Source organism: Podarcis cretensis (assembly GCF_951804945.1).
Source record: "Podarcis cretensis genome assembly, chromosome: 18".
Taxonomy (NCBI): domain Eukaryota; kingdom Metazoa; phylum Chordata; class Lepidosauria; order Squamata; family Lacertidae; genus Podarcis; species Podarcis cretensis.
In genome coordinates, this window is record NC_137188.1 from 4,551,581 (window position 1) to 4,567,581 (window position 16,001).

Here is a 16,001-nt window from a genome sequence, read left to right on the forward strand (position 1 = left end):
ACATTCTGGGATCAAATGAAAAACTGTCTCTAATTCAGGGACATCCCTGGAAAATTGGGGCACTTGCAGGGTGGGTGCCATTGCCATTCTCAGAGGGAGGTGTTCGTGGTGAGTTCCGGCACCTTCTTTTCTAGAAAAATATCACTGTTTATACAACACACATCTTTTTGGATTGCCTCAGCACTCTGGGAAGCTCCCAACATAAAGAATCGCGGACATCCCTGGAAAATTGGGGCCCTTGTAGGGTCTGTAGCAATAGAAATGGCTGAATAGGAATTCCAGTCTACATGAGATACACGCAGGCCCCAAATCATAAGAGGTCAAAGTGAGTAGGACTGAAATATCCATCTTGGCTTCAAGCTTTCTCAGTGCTGGTGCTTTCCCCTGTCATTCCAGCTTCACCCTTTCTTAAGAGAAATCCGGTGTCTGAATACTTCCAGAGGCAGGCTGTGCTTGGATGAGAACTGGGAACTACCAGCGGACTTCGATATTATGAACTGGGTGATGTCTCCCAATGAGTCTTGTGACGTTGTGAAAATTGGGAATATAAGGAGAGAGACGTCTGCTGGCATAAAGTTTGCCATTAACCCAGAAGCCATTGAGTGGCCCAAGAAATTCAATAAGGTAGGGTAAATCACAGAGGGAGAAGGCTAAGAGATCTTTATTATCTTTTTCCTAAAACAACCCCTGAAAAATGACCATATCAGGTTGACCAATGGTGTCTTGACCGTCAACAACAGCTGCAACCACCACTCCTTCTTTCCACAGCAGCTGAGATAGGAGGGGAATTTGGGGTGCCAGACTGAGAATTTAAGAATTCTGGACAGAATCTTTAACCGAATGGACTATGTAGATAAGAAGAAAAAAGAAAACACCTAGTAAAAGTGAACTATTGGGTTTTCATACATGCAGAAGGATGGAAAGCAATTCATTTTAGAAATGATAATTACTGATTTATTGTGGATTTTTAAAATTTGTGGAGTAAGCTCACTTGTAGATGTTGCAAATGTTAAACTATTGCATGTGCAGGAATTGAGAAGTGCACAGCTGTTGGTGAAGGATGAGAAGTTAAAAACAAACAAGCCCTATTGTAATATAAGGTTAATGTTAAGGAATGGCATATGCACTAGAAATAACTAGCGAAATAGATCAGCGACAAGAGGAAACCTTGCTTGCCTCAAGAACAGTGAGGGAAACCATTGTTTGGAAAAGTCATATTAAATTTGTCTTAATTAGTGATTGAGAGATTATCCGAATCCTGAACATTGGGGAAATCACATTTCAGACTCGATTGCCTTTTTTTTGGAAGATTTATTAAGCAGGGAAGCAGGTAAACATAGAAGAGGAATCAGAGTTCTGTGGTGCAAACCTCAGTTGTCCTGAACGAATTATGAAGAACAAGATATTCTGGTCACCCCAATGGTCAGTGGGGGGTTGAAAGGACCCTGATGAGGGGTCAAAGGCTGCATTCCAGAGATCCGTTTGAATTCACTCTATGAGTGAATTACATACAAACAAATACTCCTAACTCTTCCTCTTTGTTGCACCTTCTTGTCTTTCTGGTTAGGCCGTACCTCGTTCCAGGTGTACAGATAGATGTCGACCTGGATATGCCAAGGTGGTTCTAGAAGGAAAGCCCATTTGCTGCTATGCTTGTGCTCGGTGTGCGGAAGGGACCTTCTCCGCCCAGGAAGGTGGGTGACTCCAAGGGGGAAGGTATTTCTGGAGAGAGTAAACGCAGGGCAGAAATCCAGTCTCTTAAACTTTTTGTGAGGTTTCTGCAGACATTGTTGAATGTGGCTCCTTCCTCAATTTCTTTAGGATTAATCACCTTCATTACATCCTGGAAGAGAGTTGAAAGGAATGACCATAAGGAAGAAATCTCTAGGATTTCTTCAAAATGTAATAGAGCACATATCATTAGGGATGTAAGTGATGCTGCAGCCACTCTTTTTCTCCTCCCCAGATGCAGAACATTGCACCAAATGCTCAGAAGATCACCATTCAAATAAGGACAGAGATCAATGTGTCCCCAAGATTACCACCTTCCTGACTTATGGAGAGTATCTGGGAATTGTTTTAGCTTCCATTGCCCTCTTCTTGTTCTTAACAGCAGGCATTGTGTTGGGAATCTTCATTAAATACAAGGAAACTCCCATAGTCAAAGCCAACAACCGGGACCTCTCCTACATCCTCCTCGTCTCCCTCCTGCTTTCCTTTCTGTCCTCCTTCCTCTTCATCGGGCGCCCAAGGAAAGAGACCTGCCTTCTCCGACAAACGGCCTTCAGCATCATCTTCTCAGTTGCTGTTTCTTCTGTCTTGGCAAAGACCATCACGGTGGTGCTGGCCTTCCTGGCCACAAAGCCCGGGAACAGGCTGAGGAGATGGCTGGGCAAGAGTCTGGCCAACTCCATTGTCATCTCCTGTTCTGGGGGGCAAGTTCTCATCTGCACCATCTGGCTGGGCTCTTCTCCCCCATTCCCAGAGCCCGACATGCACTCCCAGGTGGAAGAGATCATCCTGCAATGCAACGAAGGGTCTGTGGCCATGTTCTACGTTGCCCTCGGCTACCTGGGCTTCTTGGCTGCCACCTGCTTCACGGTGGCTTTTCTAGCCAGGAAGCTGCCTGGCTCCTTCAACGAAGCCAAGCTGATCACCTTCAGCATGCTGGTCTTCTGCAGTGTTTGGGTGTCTTTTGTGCCCACCTACCTGAGCACCAAGGGCAAGTACATGGTGGCCGTGCAGATCTTCTCTATGTTGGCCTCCAGTGCTGGGCTTCTGGGCTGCATCTTCCTTCCCAAGTGCTACATTATTGTGCTGAGGCCTGATCTGAACACAAAGGAGCACCTGACAACAAGGAATTAACGGGACATCTGATTCTTGAAATAGTCCATTTTCATGATGTCCAGAAGTGCATAAAGGAAACACAGCTACTCATCCATGTTGCTTATTCTCCATCTCTGAAAGAGATTGTGTTCCTTCTTAGCCTAGATTTTAGGAAGTCCTGTTGACATGAACACTAAGATGGGAGGAAATGTTTTGCTCCCTTGCTTTGCCAATGACTACAATGAGTCCTGGTCTACTGCCCTTAATTTGTAAACTATTATCTTATAATAATTTTGTGTTTTGGGAACTTATATTTATCTCACAACCAGATAGGCTGGAGGGAGAGGAGTTAGGTTTTTGAGTCTGTTTGCTTTGTCATGACTACCTATTAACCATATCAATTCTGATATTCCACAATACTGTTTGGTTATGCCAGTTCTATGTATTCAATTTTCTATGCTCCATTTCCCGCATTTATGCGCTATCATTCATAAGCTCACTTCACATCATTTCATTCCCCTAAGCTTTGTATATCAATAAACTGAGAAATTCATTTAAGACATCTTCCGTAGTCTGTTGGTTTAATTTCTGTATTGTGTAAGCTCTGCTCCCTGATCCAAAGAGTAGCAACTGACCTTAGTCAAGCCTTGACTGGGATTCAATGAATTTTATTGCACTGACCAGGGTTAGTGGCGGGCGAGGTAAGCGGAAAGAGAGGGGAGAGGCAACTCTCATGGGAGTGGCTCACGGGAGTGGCAGGCCGCCTACACCAATCTGGACAAGTCATTGTGAAAGGAGGTGGGGAGAGTAGATCTGGGGAAGGCAATGGGTCACGAAAGGCAGCAGTGGAAAGCGGGGAGAGGCGGGGCGGGGTTTAGTGGGGAGTGGTCACACCCACTAGGCAGGGCAAGGCAAAATGGGAGGAGCTTCTGGCTTGACTTATTTCATTATTATTACTAATATTAATTAGTAATGAAATATTAATTTGGGGGAATGTATATTATATTATATTATATTATATTATATTATATTATATTATATTATATTATATTAATTACCGGGGGTTTTTAAAAATAATTTTTATGAACATGCCAATCACATCACATTATCCAAATCACATTAGTTCCAAATTATACAGCCAAATTTTAAATTTTGTTGGGGGTACCCATACATCAAGTTCCGAACGAGTCCAAACATCACTTATATTGCTGCTTTAATTAAACAGTTCTATCCAGTTCAATCCAGATAGTCCTTTATTACTTTCTTCATCTTCTTGTTGTTACTTATCCATCCGTCACTCCGGTCACAGAGATCTATTAATCAGCAGTCTTATCTCCCGAACTTTGCTCGATGTATGTGCTTTAACTTCATTCTAATCATATGTTTCCAATTATAATTCCGAGCTAAAGCAAACCAGCACGCGCTGATTGGAACCGGCGTCAGGAAGAGCCAACCTCATAGAGGGCTCGTGCCAAGTGACCGGCACCCCCTTCTCTCGAATCCAGGGGTGCATTGTGGACACCGCTGGCAAGGCAGCCCCCCCCCTCCTCACGCACCAGGCTTCGGAATGCAGGCAGCTCTGCGCAACCTTCGCACCGGGCTCCCGAGGGTTGCGCAGAGCTTCCTGAAGCCTGGAGAGCGAGAGGGGTCGGTGCGCACCAACCCCTCTCGCTCTCCAGCCTTCAGCGAAAGCCTGCATTCGCCCCATAGGACGCACACACATTTCCCCTTCATTTTTGGAGGGGAAATAATGCGTCCTATATGGCGAAAAATACTGTATTTTATATTATTATATTATATTGGGGCGCGGGTGGCGCTGTGGGTTAAACCACAGAACCTAGGTCTTGCCGATCAGAAGGTTGACGGTTTGAATCCCCGCGACGGGGTGAGCTCCCATTGTTCGGTGCCAGCTTCTGCCAACCTAGCAGTTCGAAAGCAAGTCAAAGTGCAAGTAGATAGATAGGTACTGCTCCAGTGGGAAGGTAAACGGCGTTTCCGTGTGCTGCTCTGGTTCGCCAGAAGCGGTTTTGTCATGCTGGCCACATGACCCGGAAGCTGTACGCCGGCTCCCTCGGCCAATAAAGCATGATGAGCATCGCAACCCCAGAGTCGGCCATGACTGGACCTAATGGTCAGGGGTCCCTTTACATTATATTATATTATATTACCATATTTTTCGCTCTATAAGACACATCAGACCATAAGACACACCTAGTTTTTGGAGGAGGAAAACAAGAAAAAAAATACTCTGAATCTCAGAAGCCAGCAAAAGCAGTGATCCCTCTTGCTGTTCTGGCTTCTGGGATAGCTGCGCAGCCTACATTCGCTCCATAAGATGCACAGACATTTCCCCATACTTTTTAGGAGGCAAAAAGTGAGTCTTATAGAGCAAAAAATACGGTATATTATATTACATATTACTGTATTTTCCCGTGTAGAACATGCCCCCGTGTATAAGACACCCCCTATTTTGGGGGACTCAAAATTAAGAAAATGGTGGGATCCCATTTTCCGCGTCTTATACACGGAAAAGTACGATTACAGTATAGTATAGTATAGTATAGTATAGTATAGTATAGTATAGTATAGTATAGTATACTATAGTATTACACAGGGTAATTCATAATGAAGTATACAGTTTCAAAACTCTATAAAAAAAGAATATATCTCATGTTACCTGTGACAGAATTGTAGGAGAATGTTGAAGTATTTTAGAAACAGTCACAGATGTTCTATGTGTGCACCCTTGTCACACAACACACATCACAATCGAAAATGCAGTTGCACAATTCAAGAACACAAAACGCCTTCTCCACTGCAGACGCAGCCATTTCGCCTGACTAGTCACGTGACACGCATCCATCACTTCCCTCAGTAGTGAAACACAAACTTTATGAGTACATCTGCCTCATGGGTCGCTGCTGTGGTCCGTGTCAGCGCCTGTCTTACAGGATCTGGAAACTGTATATTTCATTATGAATTACCCTGTATTATATTATTTTGGTGTCCAATCACTGCATTACTATAGGATACTTCATTTCAATCAATTAAATCTTTATTATGGTAGTAGACCAGCATTCAGTAGACCAGCAATCTGTAAAACATTTTGGAAAGCTAAAAAGCATTAATACACAAATTATATATAAAAGTCTAAAAGAAGCTAAAAGAAGGGTTTCGGAGCATTAAATGGATATGGAAGAGCATAAAAGGTTAGTATATATGGCTATCAATTGACTATCAATTTACAGGGCACTCTGATATGAATGTTCATTAAATCTAGTGTAACAACAACAACCATTTATTTATACCCCACCCATCTGGCTTGGTTTCCCCATCCACTCTGGGTGGCTCCCAATAGAATATTCCAAACACGATAAATACATCAAACATTAAAAACATCCATAAACAGGGCTACCTTCAGATGTCTTCTAAAAGTCAGGTAGTTGTTTCCTTCCTTGACATCTGCTGGGAGGGCGCCACCACCGAGAAGGCCCTCTGCCTGCTTCCCAGTTTGTGGCACAGGTCATCATCCGATGAATTTGGAGCTTCATTTATTTCTGTGTTTATATTTAAAGAAAATATGCATTTTAACAGTATTGCTCCTTGATTAAAATTACTACGCACAACAGTGAATAAGTGATTGCAATGCACACACAGTTAAGCAACATACATATTTGTTAACAAAGTCTAATATTACTATCTTGTTGTGATTATTATTACTTTTATTGCTACTAATACCAGTGGCTTACAAGACTGAGCTCTATTCTGCCTTGGTCAGTCCCCACCTGGAATACTGTGTCCAATTCCGGGCACCACAATTTAAGAAGGATGTTGACCAATGGGAAGAAACCCCTCACCCCCTAGAGAGATGCCAGCGGAGACAGCCCCCTGAGCTTAGACTATGAAGCCTCTGAGGGCGTGCAGAGTGCAGATCCCCCCCCAGGGGCCCCTCTCTCTCCCGGGCTCACCTGGGGGCCCCGTCCCTGCCAGCCTCTCCGGCCTCTGAGGGCGTGCAGAGTGCAGATCCCCCCAGGGGCCCCTCTCTCTCTCTCCCGGGCTCACCTGGGGCCCCGTCCCTGCCAGCCTCTCCAGCCTCTGAGGGTGTGCAGAGTGCAGGATCCACCCCCAGGGGCCCCTCTCTCTCTCTCTCTCCCGGGCTCACCTGAAACCTAGGTTTGGTTTCATTTCCCTCAGGTCCTTCTTCCCAGCATGCTTTGCTGCCCCTTCTTCTCCAAACAAGGATCCAGCTTCCTATAATTGAGATTTACCCATTTTCCAATGTTTAACTGAATAAATACATCTGAAAGTGTCTTTCGTTAGGTTTCACTTATTAGCTTTATTGATAAATTATCCTTTATTAGGTTTCATTTCCCTCACGTCCTTCTTCCCAGCATGCTTTGCTACCCCTTCTTCTCACAAACATGGATCCAGCTTCCTATACTTGAAATTTACCCATTTTCCAACATATAACTGAATAAATAAATCCCAAGGTGTCTTTTGTTAGGTTTCACTTATTAGCTTTATTGGTAAATTATCCTTTGTTAGGTTTGATTTCATTTCCCTCATGTCCTTCTTCCCAGCATGCTTTGCTGCCCCTTCTTCTCCAAAAAAGGATCCTGTTTCCTATCATTTTATTTTTCTCTAAACGTATTTGGATTCTTTCATTTAAACTTGATGGAGGGGCAGAGCGATGGAAAAAAGAGAGAAGGCTTTTCCTCACAGCCTTTCCCTCGCCCTTCCCAGGCTGCCCTGCGCAACCTTCCTCCTGGCGTGCTAATAAACTCAGAATAACCAATTATTATACTCAGAAACCCACATAAGCCAGGAAGCCTCCAAGAGACCTCGTCCTTTTCCTCATTCCCTTGGAGGCACCTAGAACGGCTTCCCCCTTTTCCCGACGTCCCGCGGCTCCGGCGCCCTGGACAAGAGAGGCCAAAATGGCCTTGGCCACCCGCCACTTGTTTTACCTGCAATTTAGAGCTCCAAAAATGCTTTAGATGCATGTTGTGGCTGTGATTTGGATAGGGCTTTTAATATTCTGCTGGGAGCCGCCCAGAGTGGCCAGGGAAAGCAATATTATTATTATTATTATTATTATTATTATTATTATTATTATTATTATCTCATCCCCTTGATTGCAATGAAACCTAAAGCAGACCCATTGAAATGCAATTATTAACTTGGTTTCGGGTTTGCACCAACCATTCTTCTTTTCCCAATAACCCTGAGATGTTTTTAGCTGCTTTTAAACTGGGATCTGTCATGAGGAAGGGTGGCATATAAATCAAATAAAGGAGAAGAAATTTGGAGTATTGAGTAAATTTAGTTATAAAAATATTTATTTAGTACATTACCGTATTGGCCCGAATATAAGCCGCACCTTTAAAATTCAAGGGGGAGGAAAGAAGACAATACCCAAATATAAGATGCTCCCTTCAAATTCGGCAGGCACTCACACCTGTTCCATTTTTCCGTCAGTCTGTTCCAGCAGCGATATTGTAAAAGCCAGCTTTTGTAAGGTCATGAATTTAAGCTAAGGTAGTTAATTTAAAGTTTATCTTCAGAAACATTGTAAAATTAAGGAATGTTAGAAAGATGTTGGGGGGAAAAATTATGTGGTTCTAGCAGAAAAGATATAAAGGATCAAGTAAAAATGAATTGCTGAAAGAAGAGATTGCAAAATTATACTATATTAAGATAAATTATTAAGTTAAAAACAAAGTTGGAAAGGATTTGCTGAAATATTTAATTGAATTAGAATACAAAAATGGGAGGTGTGAGGAGGTCAAGGAAGTAAGTGGATGTAAATAAGTGATGTAAAGGTTTGACTTGTCTCTTTTTTTTCTTTTTTTTATGATGTTTGCTTTTTTATGTATTGTTATCTATATTTTTCTCTTTTTGTTTTCTGTAACCTTTAAAATCTTAATAAAAATATATACTATGACAAAGACTATGGCTATCAGTTTACAGAGCACTCTGATATGAGTGCTCATTAAATCTAGTTTAATGATGATGATGATGATGATGATGATGATGAAAAGGTGTTGCAATGGAGGAGTGCAGGGAAAAGAAAACTCCTGGCACTCATTCTTTCTTGCTACAGAATTAAAAGATTTCTCTCTTTTTCTCTTGGGTGGTGAGTTCAGCGGTCACCCTCAGGGGAAACAGGGTCCCCCCCCTGATCGGAACCTGGCTGTGACATCGGCTCAGAATCCCAACCTCCCTTGGCAGTTGAAGCCAACCCCTGCCTTGATCAGCAGCCTTTGGGTGCCTTATCTGCAACTGCAAAGTGAGAAGATTGACGCCTGGGAAAATGGTGAGGGGACCAGCAGGAAACTGCTAAGGGAGTTTGGAGTCCTTTTATTCTCTTGCAGTTGCAGAGAAAGGAGGGTGGGGGATTGGGGGCCGCCCCAGGTGTCATCACTGAGGGGGGTGGCAAAAGGACAAAAAGCCGAGTTTAAAATAAAAATAAAAATTGGGCTCACCAAACCTTTTAGTTGAGTCAAAAAACGCGGCTGGCACTGGGCGCCACACCGTGGGGGCTGGCACTTACCGGGGGGGGGGGCTGTAGAGTGCCTGATCCTAGCGTCTCTCCTGGGAGTGACATGGTGGCTTGGGCCCCTGCAGGCTGGGCGCTGCCTGAAACGGCAGCGTGGGGCTTGCGTCTGCCCTCTGCCTCTCCCTCAGCCGCCCTACAGCTGAGGGGGAGGCAGCAGAGAGGCTCCAGGTAGCGCCCCCCACCTGCAGGACCCCCGCGTTGAACTGGGTCTGGCCGCCACGGCGAAGGCGGAGACCCACTAAAAATCACAGGCGGGTGAAGCCTGTGAACCTGGGATTCGGCTGGCACCTTTTGCGCCTCCCCCACTCGTGGGGAAACCCGGTTTCGGGGTTCCGGAGCAACGTGGGCTGAGTGTCACGGTGCTTCAAATTGACTGCTTCTTCCACGGAGCGAAGCCGCATAGCTGTTGCCAGAGAGCGCTGACTTTTTCCTGTGGACAATTTGATCTTAAAGCAACTACCTGTGAGTAGAGCGGAGAATTGGATTTTTAAACGTCTTAATTTGACACCGAAACGGGGAGGTTCAAAACAGGAAGTCCGCCTTCCCCTTTTGTAAATAGATCACAGCAAAGAGACTGTAAGCTAAAGTCTTGGAAAGCCTATTGTACAGGATTAAATTTCCATCGGTAGAAAACATCAAACCCCCCTTGGAAGCAGGAGAAGAGGGGGGAAGTTTTGGATTGTGTGTGCCTGCAGGAGAGAGTGAAGAAAGTCAAAATACCACCGCTCCGAACCTGGAAACGGGCTGCTAGTAAGACTGACGTTTTTGGATTGGTCGTTGACAGTGAATAGAACATTCGCTGACAGCTAGCTAAATAAGAGAGATACATTGTTTCTATTCTCTCCGTCTGCTCTTAAAAAGGAGTAAAAGTAACTGAAAATTGAAACTAACTTTATTGTTTGAACTGTGCTTAAAAGGATTGATACAAATAGAAACTGTTTCCCTCTAGAGGAAGCCTTTGAAACTATTACAAGAGCTGAGCTGGGGGAATTTCCAGCTGCAAGATAAGGCTGTGAGACTTTGGGAATGACCTTGAATCGGTTAAGAATGTCGACAGAAGAGGCCTTAGTGGCTGTATTATGTAAGATAAATGATTCATTGGAACAGCTTCACAAGAAGGTGGATTTTTGGGGACAAAAGGTGAATACCAATACAGAAACTATCCAGAAATTGACACAGGAATCTACTTTGACTTGGCAAACTGCGGAGAAGGCTAGGGAGAAAGCTGTTGCCGTTGAACCTAAAGTAACACAATTGGAGAGAGAAAGAGTCCCAGCCTCATACATGCAATTTGATGATCATAAGTTGATGCCTGTTATGATTGAATCTAAAGGAAAACAGACTTTGAGGATCAGAGCCCTGCCTGAACTGGAGAGGGAAGTTTTGATGGACTTTCTTACACAGGAATCTGCTGATTTTTGGGACCTGGAATTGGGCCAAGAAGAGACTAAAATTGTGAGGGTTTTCAGACTTTACCAGAAGAACTTAGAAGAACAACAGTCAAGAGTGGAAATTTTGAAAGACGTCCTGAAATACCTTTTGGATCTTAGGTTTAACTATGGAGATTTGGTTGCCCTGTCGAGATGGAATAAAATTATCTTTAGGTGGGAGTTTCCCCAAGACCTACTCTTCAGCCTCAAAGGAAGGAAAACAAAAATAAGATCAGTAGAAGACAAAGTAAAGTTCTTGTATAAGTACGAAGAAGACCCGCAGAAGGGACTTGGGAAAGAGTTAAGAGCATCGGACAGAAGATCACCAGGTTGGTGGACTATATGGAATTGGCGGAATGGACTGGCAGAATCCGAGACCAGGGAGAAGAGACGGTGGAAGAAGATTGGAAAAAGTTTAAAGACTATTTATAGAAATAATGTAAAATTAATGAGTGTTTGAAAAATGTTGGAATGAAGTTATACTGCTTTAGTAGAAATGTTATAAGGAATTAAGTATAGATAGATTATTAGAGTATTAAAGGGAAAATAAGGTTAAAATATGTTAAGACAATTATATGACAGAAATAGAGGAAGATGGAAAGGATTTGCTGAAATAATTAACAGAAGTGGAATACAAAAAGGGAGGTGTGAGGAGGTCGATGAAACAAGGGAATGAAAGTTAAGATATTGGTATAGTAAGAAGTGTGTTTTAAAATGTTTTTGTTTGGTTATGTTTAGTTTATTGTGTTAGTGTTGTGTTGTGTATTGTTTATATATTGTATTGTATTGGGTTTTTTTTCTTCTTCTCTTCTTTTTCTTCTTCTTTGTAATGTTTAAAAGCAATAAACATTTTGGGCTGCTCTCTTTCTCCTTTCTCCCTGCCACCACCACTGGGTCTCTGCCAGCAGTCAGCCGTCGAGGAGGACATTTTCCATGAAAAGGACAATGAAGGAAAAGGCGAGGAGGAGTCCGCAAGACGGCTGGATCTCCTCAGTCCTGACTGGGTAGGTGGCCGTGGCCTAAGCGGTGATAGGCAGAAGGGGAGGGGGGCATATCAACCGCAGGATGAAACTTGTTTCAGTTATGGGTGCCTTGAGTTTTAATGTTTGGTTTGGTTTTTTAATTGCTCGTTTTTTGCATCTTTCCTTGCAGGTTCCAAGTATGTCACCATTTTCCAGTGTTTCCTCCCTGTCCTCCCTGGATTCCCTTTGGGACTCCCTCAATGAGGTACGTAGCAGACAGAGCAGGAGGGAAGCCCTGCTGAGCTGGGCAACCCTGAGGCCGGGGAGGAGGAGGAGGAGGAGGAGGAGGAGGAAGCCGGCCGGCCGGTCAGGCCACCTTCTGGACTGGTCAGGAGCAAGGGGGCAGGCAGGCAGGGGGCTGCTAAGGGTATGCTTGCTGCCCCACTTGTCCTGATGTACCAGCCCCCCATGGCGCCAGGGCTGTAGGGCTTCCCTGGCTAGTGACTTAGTGTGGGTTCCTGTCTCATTTTGGGCTGCTCTCTTTCTCCTTTCTCCCTGCCACCACCACTGGGTCTCTGCCAGCAGTCAGCCATCGAGGAGGACATTGTCCATGAAAAGGATGATGAAGGAAAAGGCGAGGAGGAGACCGCAAGACGGCTGGATCTCCTCAGTCCTGACTGGGTAGGTGGCCGTGGCCTAAGCGGTGATAGGCAGAAGGGGAGGGGGGCATATCAACCGCAGGATGAAACTGTTGTTTCAGTTATGGGTGCCTTGAGTTTTAATGTTTGGTTTGGTTTTTTAATTAGTTTTAATGTTTGGTTTGGTTTTTTAATTGCTCGTTTTTTGCATCTTTCCTTGCAGGTTCCAAGTATGTCACCATTTTCCAGTGTTTCCTCCCTGTCCTCCCTGGAATCCCTTTGGGACTCCCTCAATGAGGTACGTAGCAGACAGAGCAGGAGGGAAGCCCTGCTGAGCTGGGCAACCCTGAGGCGGAGGAGGAGGAGGAGGAGGAAGCCGGCCAGCCGGCTGGTCAGGCCACCTTCTGGACTGGTCAGGAGCAAGGGGGCAGGCAGGCAGGGGGCTGCTAAGGGTATGCTTGCTGCCCCACTTGTCCTGATGGACCAGCCCCCCATGGCGCCAGGGCTGTAGGGCTTCCCTGGCTAGCGACTCAATGTGGGTTCCTGTCTCATTTTGGGCTGCTCTCTTTCTCCCCTCTCCCCACCACCACCTCTGGGGTCCTGTCTCTACCAGCAGTCAGCCTCTGAAGTGGCTATCAAGGAGGAAGAGCCACAAGAAGAATCAGGGAGCCCCCCAGAGGAGGACGGGGAGGACAAAGAGGACAGGGAGGACCTTGATTTGGCGTGCCCCCCACCTGAAGAACACCTGGAGGCAAGCGTCATCGAGGTCAGACGAAACATTCATTCATGACATATGAAAAGCTTCCCTGAACAGGGCTGTCTTCAGATGTCTTCTAAAAGTCAGATAGTTGTTTATTTCTTTGACATCTGGCGGGAGGGCATTCCACTGGGCGGGTGCCACTACCGAGAAGGCCCTCTGCCTGATTCCCTGTAACTTGGCTTATCGCAGTGGGGAACCGCCAGAAGGCCCTCAGCGCTGGATCTCAGTGTCCGGGCAGAACGATGGGGGTGGAGATAATTCTCCTGGGTTGCTTTTCGTTTGGTATTTGTTTTGTAAGATAACTCTTTTGAATGCGTTTCCAGGTGGCTCCTGCCAAATGAAGTTATTAATTGCAAAGTGGGTTTGGCGATAATAAAACCATGTTGGCACTTTGCAAAGCCGGTTCTCTCTGGGGTTTTCCTGCCTCCTATACCTTCCCCCCATCCGCTTGTTCTTGGTTTTGTGTCTCGTTCAGATCTCTCCAAGGCCGGCCACATGAGAACTTGGGAGAGGAGTGTTTCCTACTGACTACAAACCTCTCATATAACGCCTCGCCCCCAAACAGAAAAGGAGGGATTATGACAGCCTGCCACCACACAGGCCCTTCTTCGTGTGGCACCTTCACAAACGGTCTGGAGGGCAGCAACACAAGAAGGGGCCTTTTCTGTGGTGGCTCCCACTTGCGGAATGCTCTCTCCAGGGAGGCTCATCTGGCACCTTCATTATGTATCTTTAGGTACCAAGCAAAGACGTTTCTCTAGAACAGAGCTTTCCAAACTGTGTGTCGCAGAACCTTAGTGCTCCTCCCAGGGCTGGAAAAGGGCTAGTTGAACTGAATCCCTATGTTGCGAAATGAGGCATGTCTCCAAAGCGTGTCACCAACATGGAAAGTTCTGCTCTAGAACCAGCCTTTGGCTAATTGAACAATGCATGGCCTTTTCAACATGCTTGTGGATTGGGAGGTTGGCTTATGACTTCGTTTTTGTTTTTAATACATATGTTGTGTTTTTATTTTGTATTTTTATCCTGTAAGCCGCCCTGAGAGCTTCAGGGTTTAATTAATCAACCAATTGATTGATTGATTTATTAAAGATTGTGGCATTTTCCCAGAATCTGGAGGTGAATTGTTTACTTTTCTCACAGGACTGCGAGGAAGAGAGGCCCCCGAAGACCCCCAATTGCCTGGCTTCCATCATCTCCCGGATTCGGAAGATCTTCAGAAGAGCGCCGCCGCCAGCACCACCAGTGCCACCAGGGCAACCCAGTACAAGAGCCAGCAGCGGGGCGCAGGCAGAACGGAGGCCACTCTGCACGCGGCTCAGGCGCTGGATGCGGCAGCATCGCAGCTGTGTCCACCCCGAACCAAGGTGAGGAAGAGTTGGGAGACTTGCACCGATCCGCCCGGGGGGATTTTGTCAGCCCCCCCCCCTGGGATGACACTCGGGGCAATACACCCCCCCCCCCGCAGCCCACCTTCCTCCGCCAGTGGTGGCTGGGGAAGTAGCACCTGGAGGCGCGCGAGTCCCTAAGGGACATTTCCTTTTTGTTGTCCTTGCACAGGTCTTAATCCTTGTGGTCTGAACTGGAGATGAAAGATCAGAAAGATCAGAACGCGGAGGAAAGCGGGGCGAGAAACCCAAAGTCTCGTGGCCCTACGCCCGGGGGGATTTTGACAGCCCCCCCCCCCCCCGGGATGACACTTGGGGCAATACCCCCCCCCCGCACCCCACCTTCCTCCGCCAGTGGTGGCTGGGGAAGTAGCACCTGGAGGCGCGCGAGTCCCTAAGGGACATTTCCTTTTTGTTGTCCTTGCACAGGTCTTAATCCTTGTGGTCCAAACTGGAGAGGAGGAATAAAAGATCTGTGCGCAGAGGCAAGCGGGGCGAGAAACCCAAACTCTTGTGGCCCTACGCCAGCGTCCCACACGGCCAGCCCCAGTCCTAGAGCCTGTCACCTTTTGAGATTGTGGAGCGGAACAGAGAAGACAGCGGGCAAAGGGTGGACGGGGAAGGAGAAGTGCGAGAGAACGACAGCGTCTGCGGTGGCGGAGGAGAAGGAGAAGGCAGGACTGAGAGGGGAACGATCCTGGAAGGTGGCTTGAAAAGAAAGGGCAATATGGCGTAGAAAAACTGCTAGCTCATGCTGCCCACGCCCAAAGGAGGAGGAGGAAGGAAAGGAGGAAAGCAAGCGAGCAAGAAGGGACAGCTAAAGAAAGAACTGAGAAAAGAGACGGTGAGAAAGAAATTACAATAAGAAGGAAACTGAGAGTTTTTTGGTTGCGCTCCGCGGCAACCTGGAAGTAACAAAACGCATTACTTCCGGGTTTTGCCATTCGCGCACGTGCAAACGTTCAAAATGATGTCACGCGCATGCGTGGAAGCAGCGAATCACGACCAGCACACGTGCAGAAGTGGGTTGCGTTCGCTTCACGATGCAAAGGGGGCTCTGGAACGGATCCCGTTCGCATCCAGAGGTATCACTGTATACTAATGGGAGACTTAAATGGAGTTACATCATTAGAGATGGGAGTTATTTGCCCAATCAAGTGGGGCATGGACTTTATGAAACAGATCAAATAAATAAATAAAGAAAGAAATATTGATTAAAAAATAAATAAAACTGCTAGAATGCTAGCCTGGCTTGTGCGCAGACAGTTTGCTTATGAGTAGAGAAGTTTCTGCTCATAGACAAGGAGCAAGTTGGTTCCATGTACAACAGAATCTCACCTTCCCTAGAACATGTCGAAGGGCAAAAGGTTTAAGGCTCAGAGCAACCTTTCTCCCCTCCACCAACCCCAGAGAGCTTCCCTCTGTTGGAGAAGCCTTT

General features: G+C 46.0%; 3 protein-coding genes across 15 annotated transcripts in view; 2 read left to right on the plus strand and 1 right to left on the minus strand.

Moving 5' to 3' along the window:
* LOC307206983 (vomeronasal type-2 receptor 26-like) overlaps positions 1-3,384 on the plus strand; it is a 95,756-nt gene extending 92,372 nt beyond the window's left edge. For 3 of the 6 annotated variants that reach the window (XM_079960553.1, XM_079960554.1, XM_079960556.1), the window contains 2 exons: positions 1,568-1,694; positions 1,967-3,384. In XM_079960553.1, coding sequence (XP_079816679.1) covers positions 1,568-1,694; positions 1,967-2,865 — 1,026 coding nt within the window. In that variant the 3' untranslated portion in view covers positions 2,866-3,384. Of the gene's footprint in view, positions 1-396; positions 625-1,567; positions 1,695-1,966 lie in introns of all 6 variants that reach the window. The other 3 variants (XM_079960551.1, XM_079960552.1, XM_079960555.1) reach the window with 2 other exon arrangements.
* LOC307207030 (vomeronasal type-2 receptor 26-like) overlaps positions 1-16,001 on the minus strand; it is an 85,311-nt gene that overhangs the window by 27,023 nt on the left and 42,287 nt on the right. For 2 of the 7 annotated variants that reach the window (XR_013834554.1, XR_013834555.1), the window contains exon 8: positions 6,242-6,383. The exons of 3 other annotated variants lie outside the window; for them this stretch is intronic. The gene's annotated coding sequence lies outside the window, so the exon portion shown is untranslated. Of the gene's footprint in view, positions 1-1,632; positions 1,723-5,625; positions 5,781-6,241; positions 6,384-16,001 lie in introns of those variants that run through there. 2 more of the 7 variants (XR_013834556.1, XR_013834557.1) reach the window with 2 other exon arrangements.
* On the plus strand, positions 9,009-15,808 carry LOC307207142 (uncharacterized protein). 2 transcript variants are annotated; one of them, XM_079960899.1, is made up of 8 exons: positions 9,033-9,142; positions 11,721-11,819; positions 11,968-12,042; positions 12,363-12,458; positions 12,639-12,713; positions 13,032-13,181; positions 14,319-14,439; positions 14,993-15,808. In XM_079960899.1, exons 1-8 carry the CDS (start codon positions 9,140-9,142, stop codon positions 15,274-15,276), a joined length of 903 nt encoding a protein of 300 aa, XP_079817025.1. In that variant the 5' UTR covers positions 9,033-9,139; the 3' UTR covers positions 15,277-15,808. The 2 variants fall into 2 exon arrangements, with proteins under 2 accessions (XP_079817026.1, XP_079817025.1); XM_079960900.1 differs by lacking the exons at positions 11,721-11,819; positions 11,968-12,042 and having other exon boundaries at positions 9,009-9,142.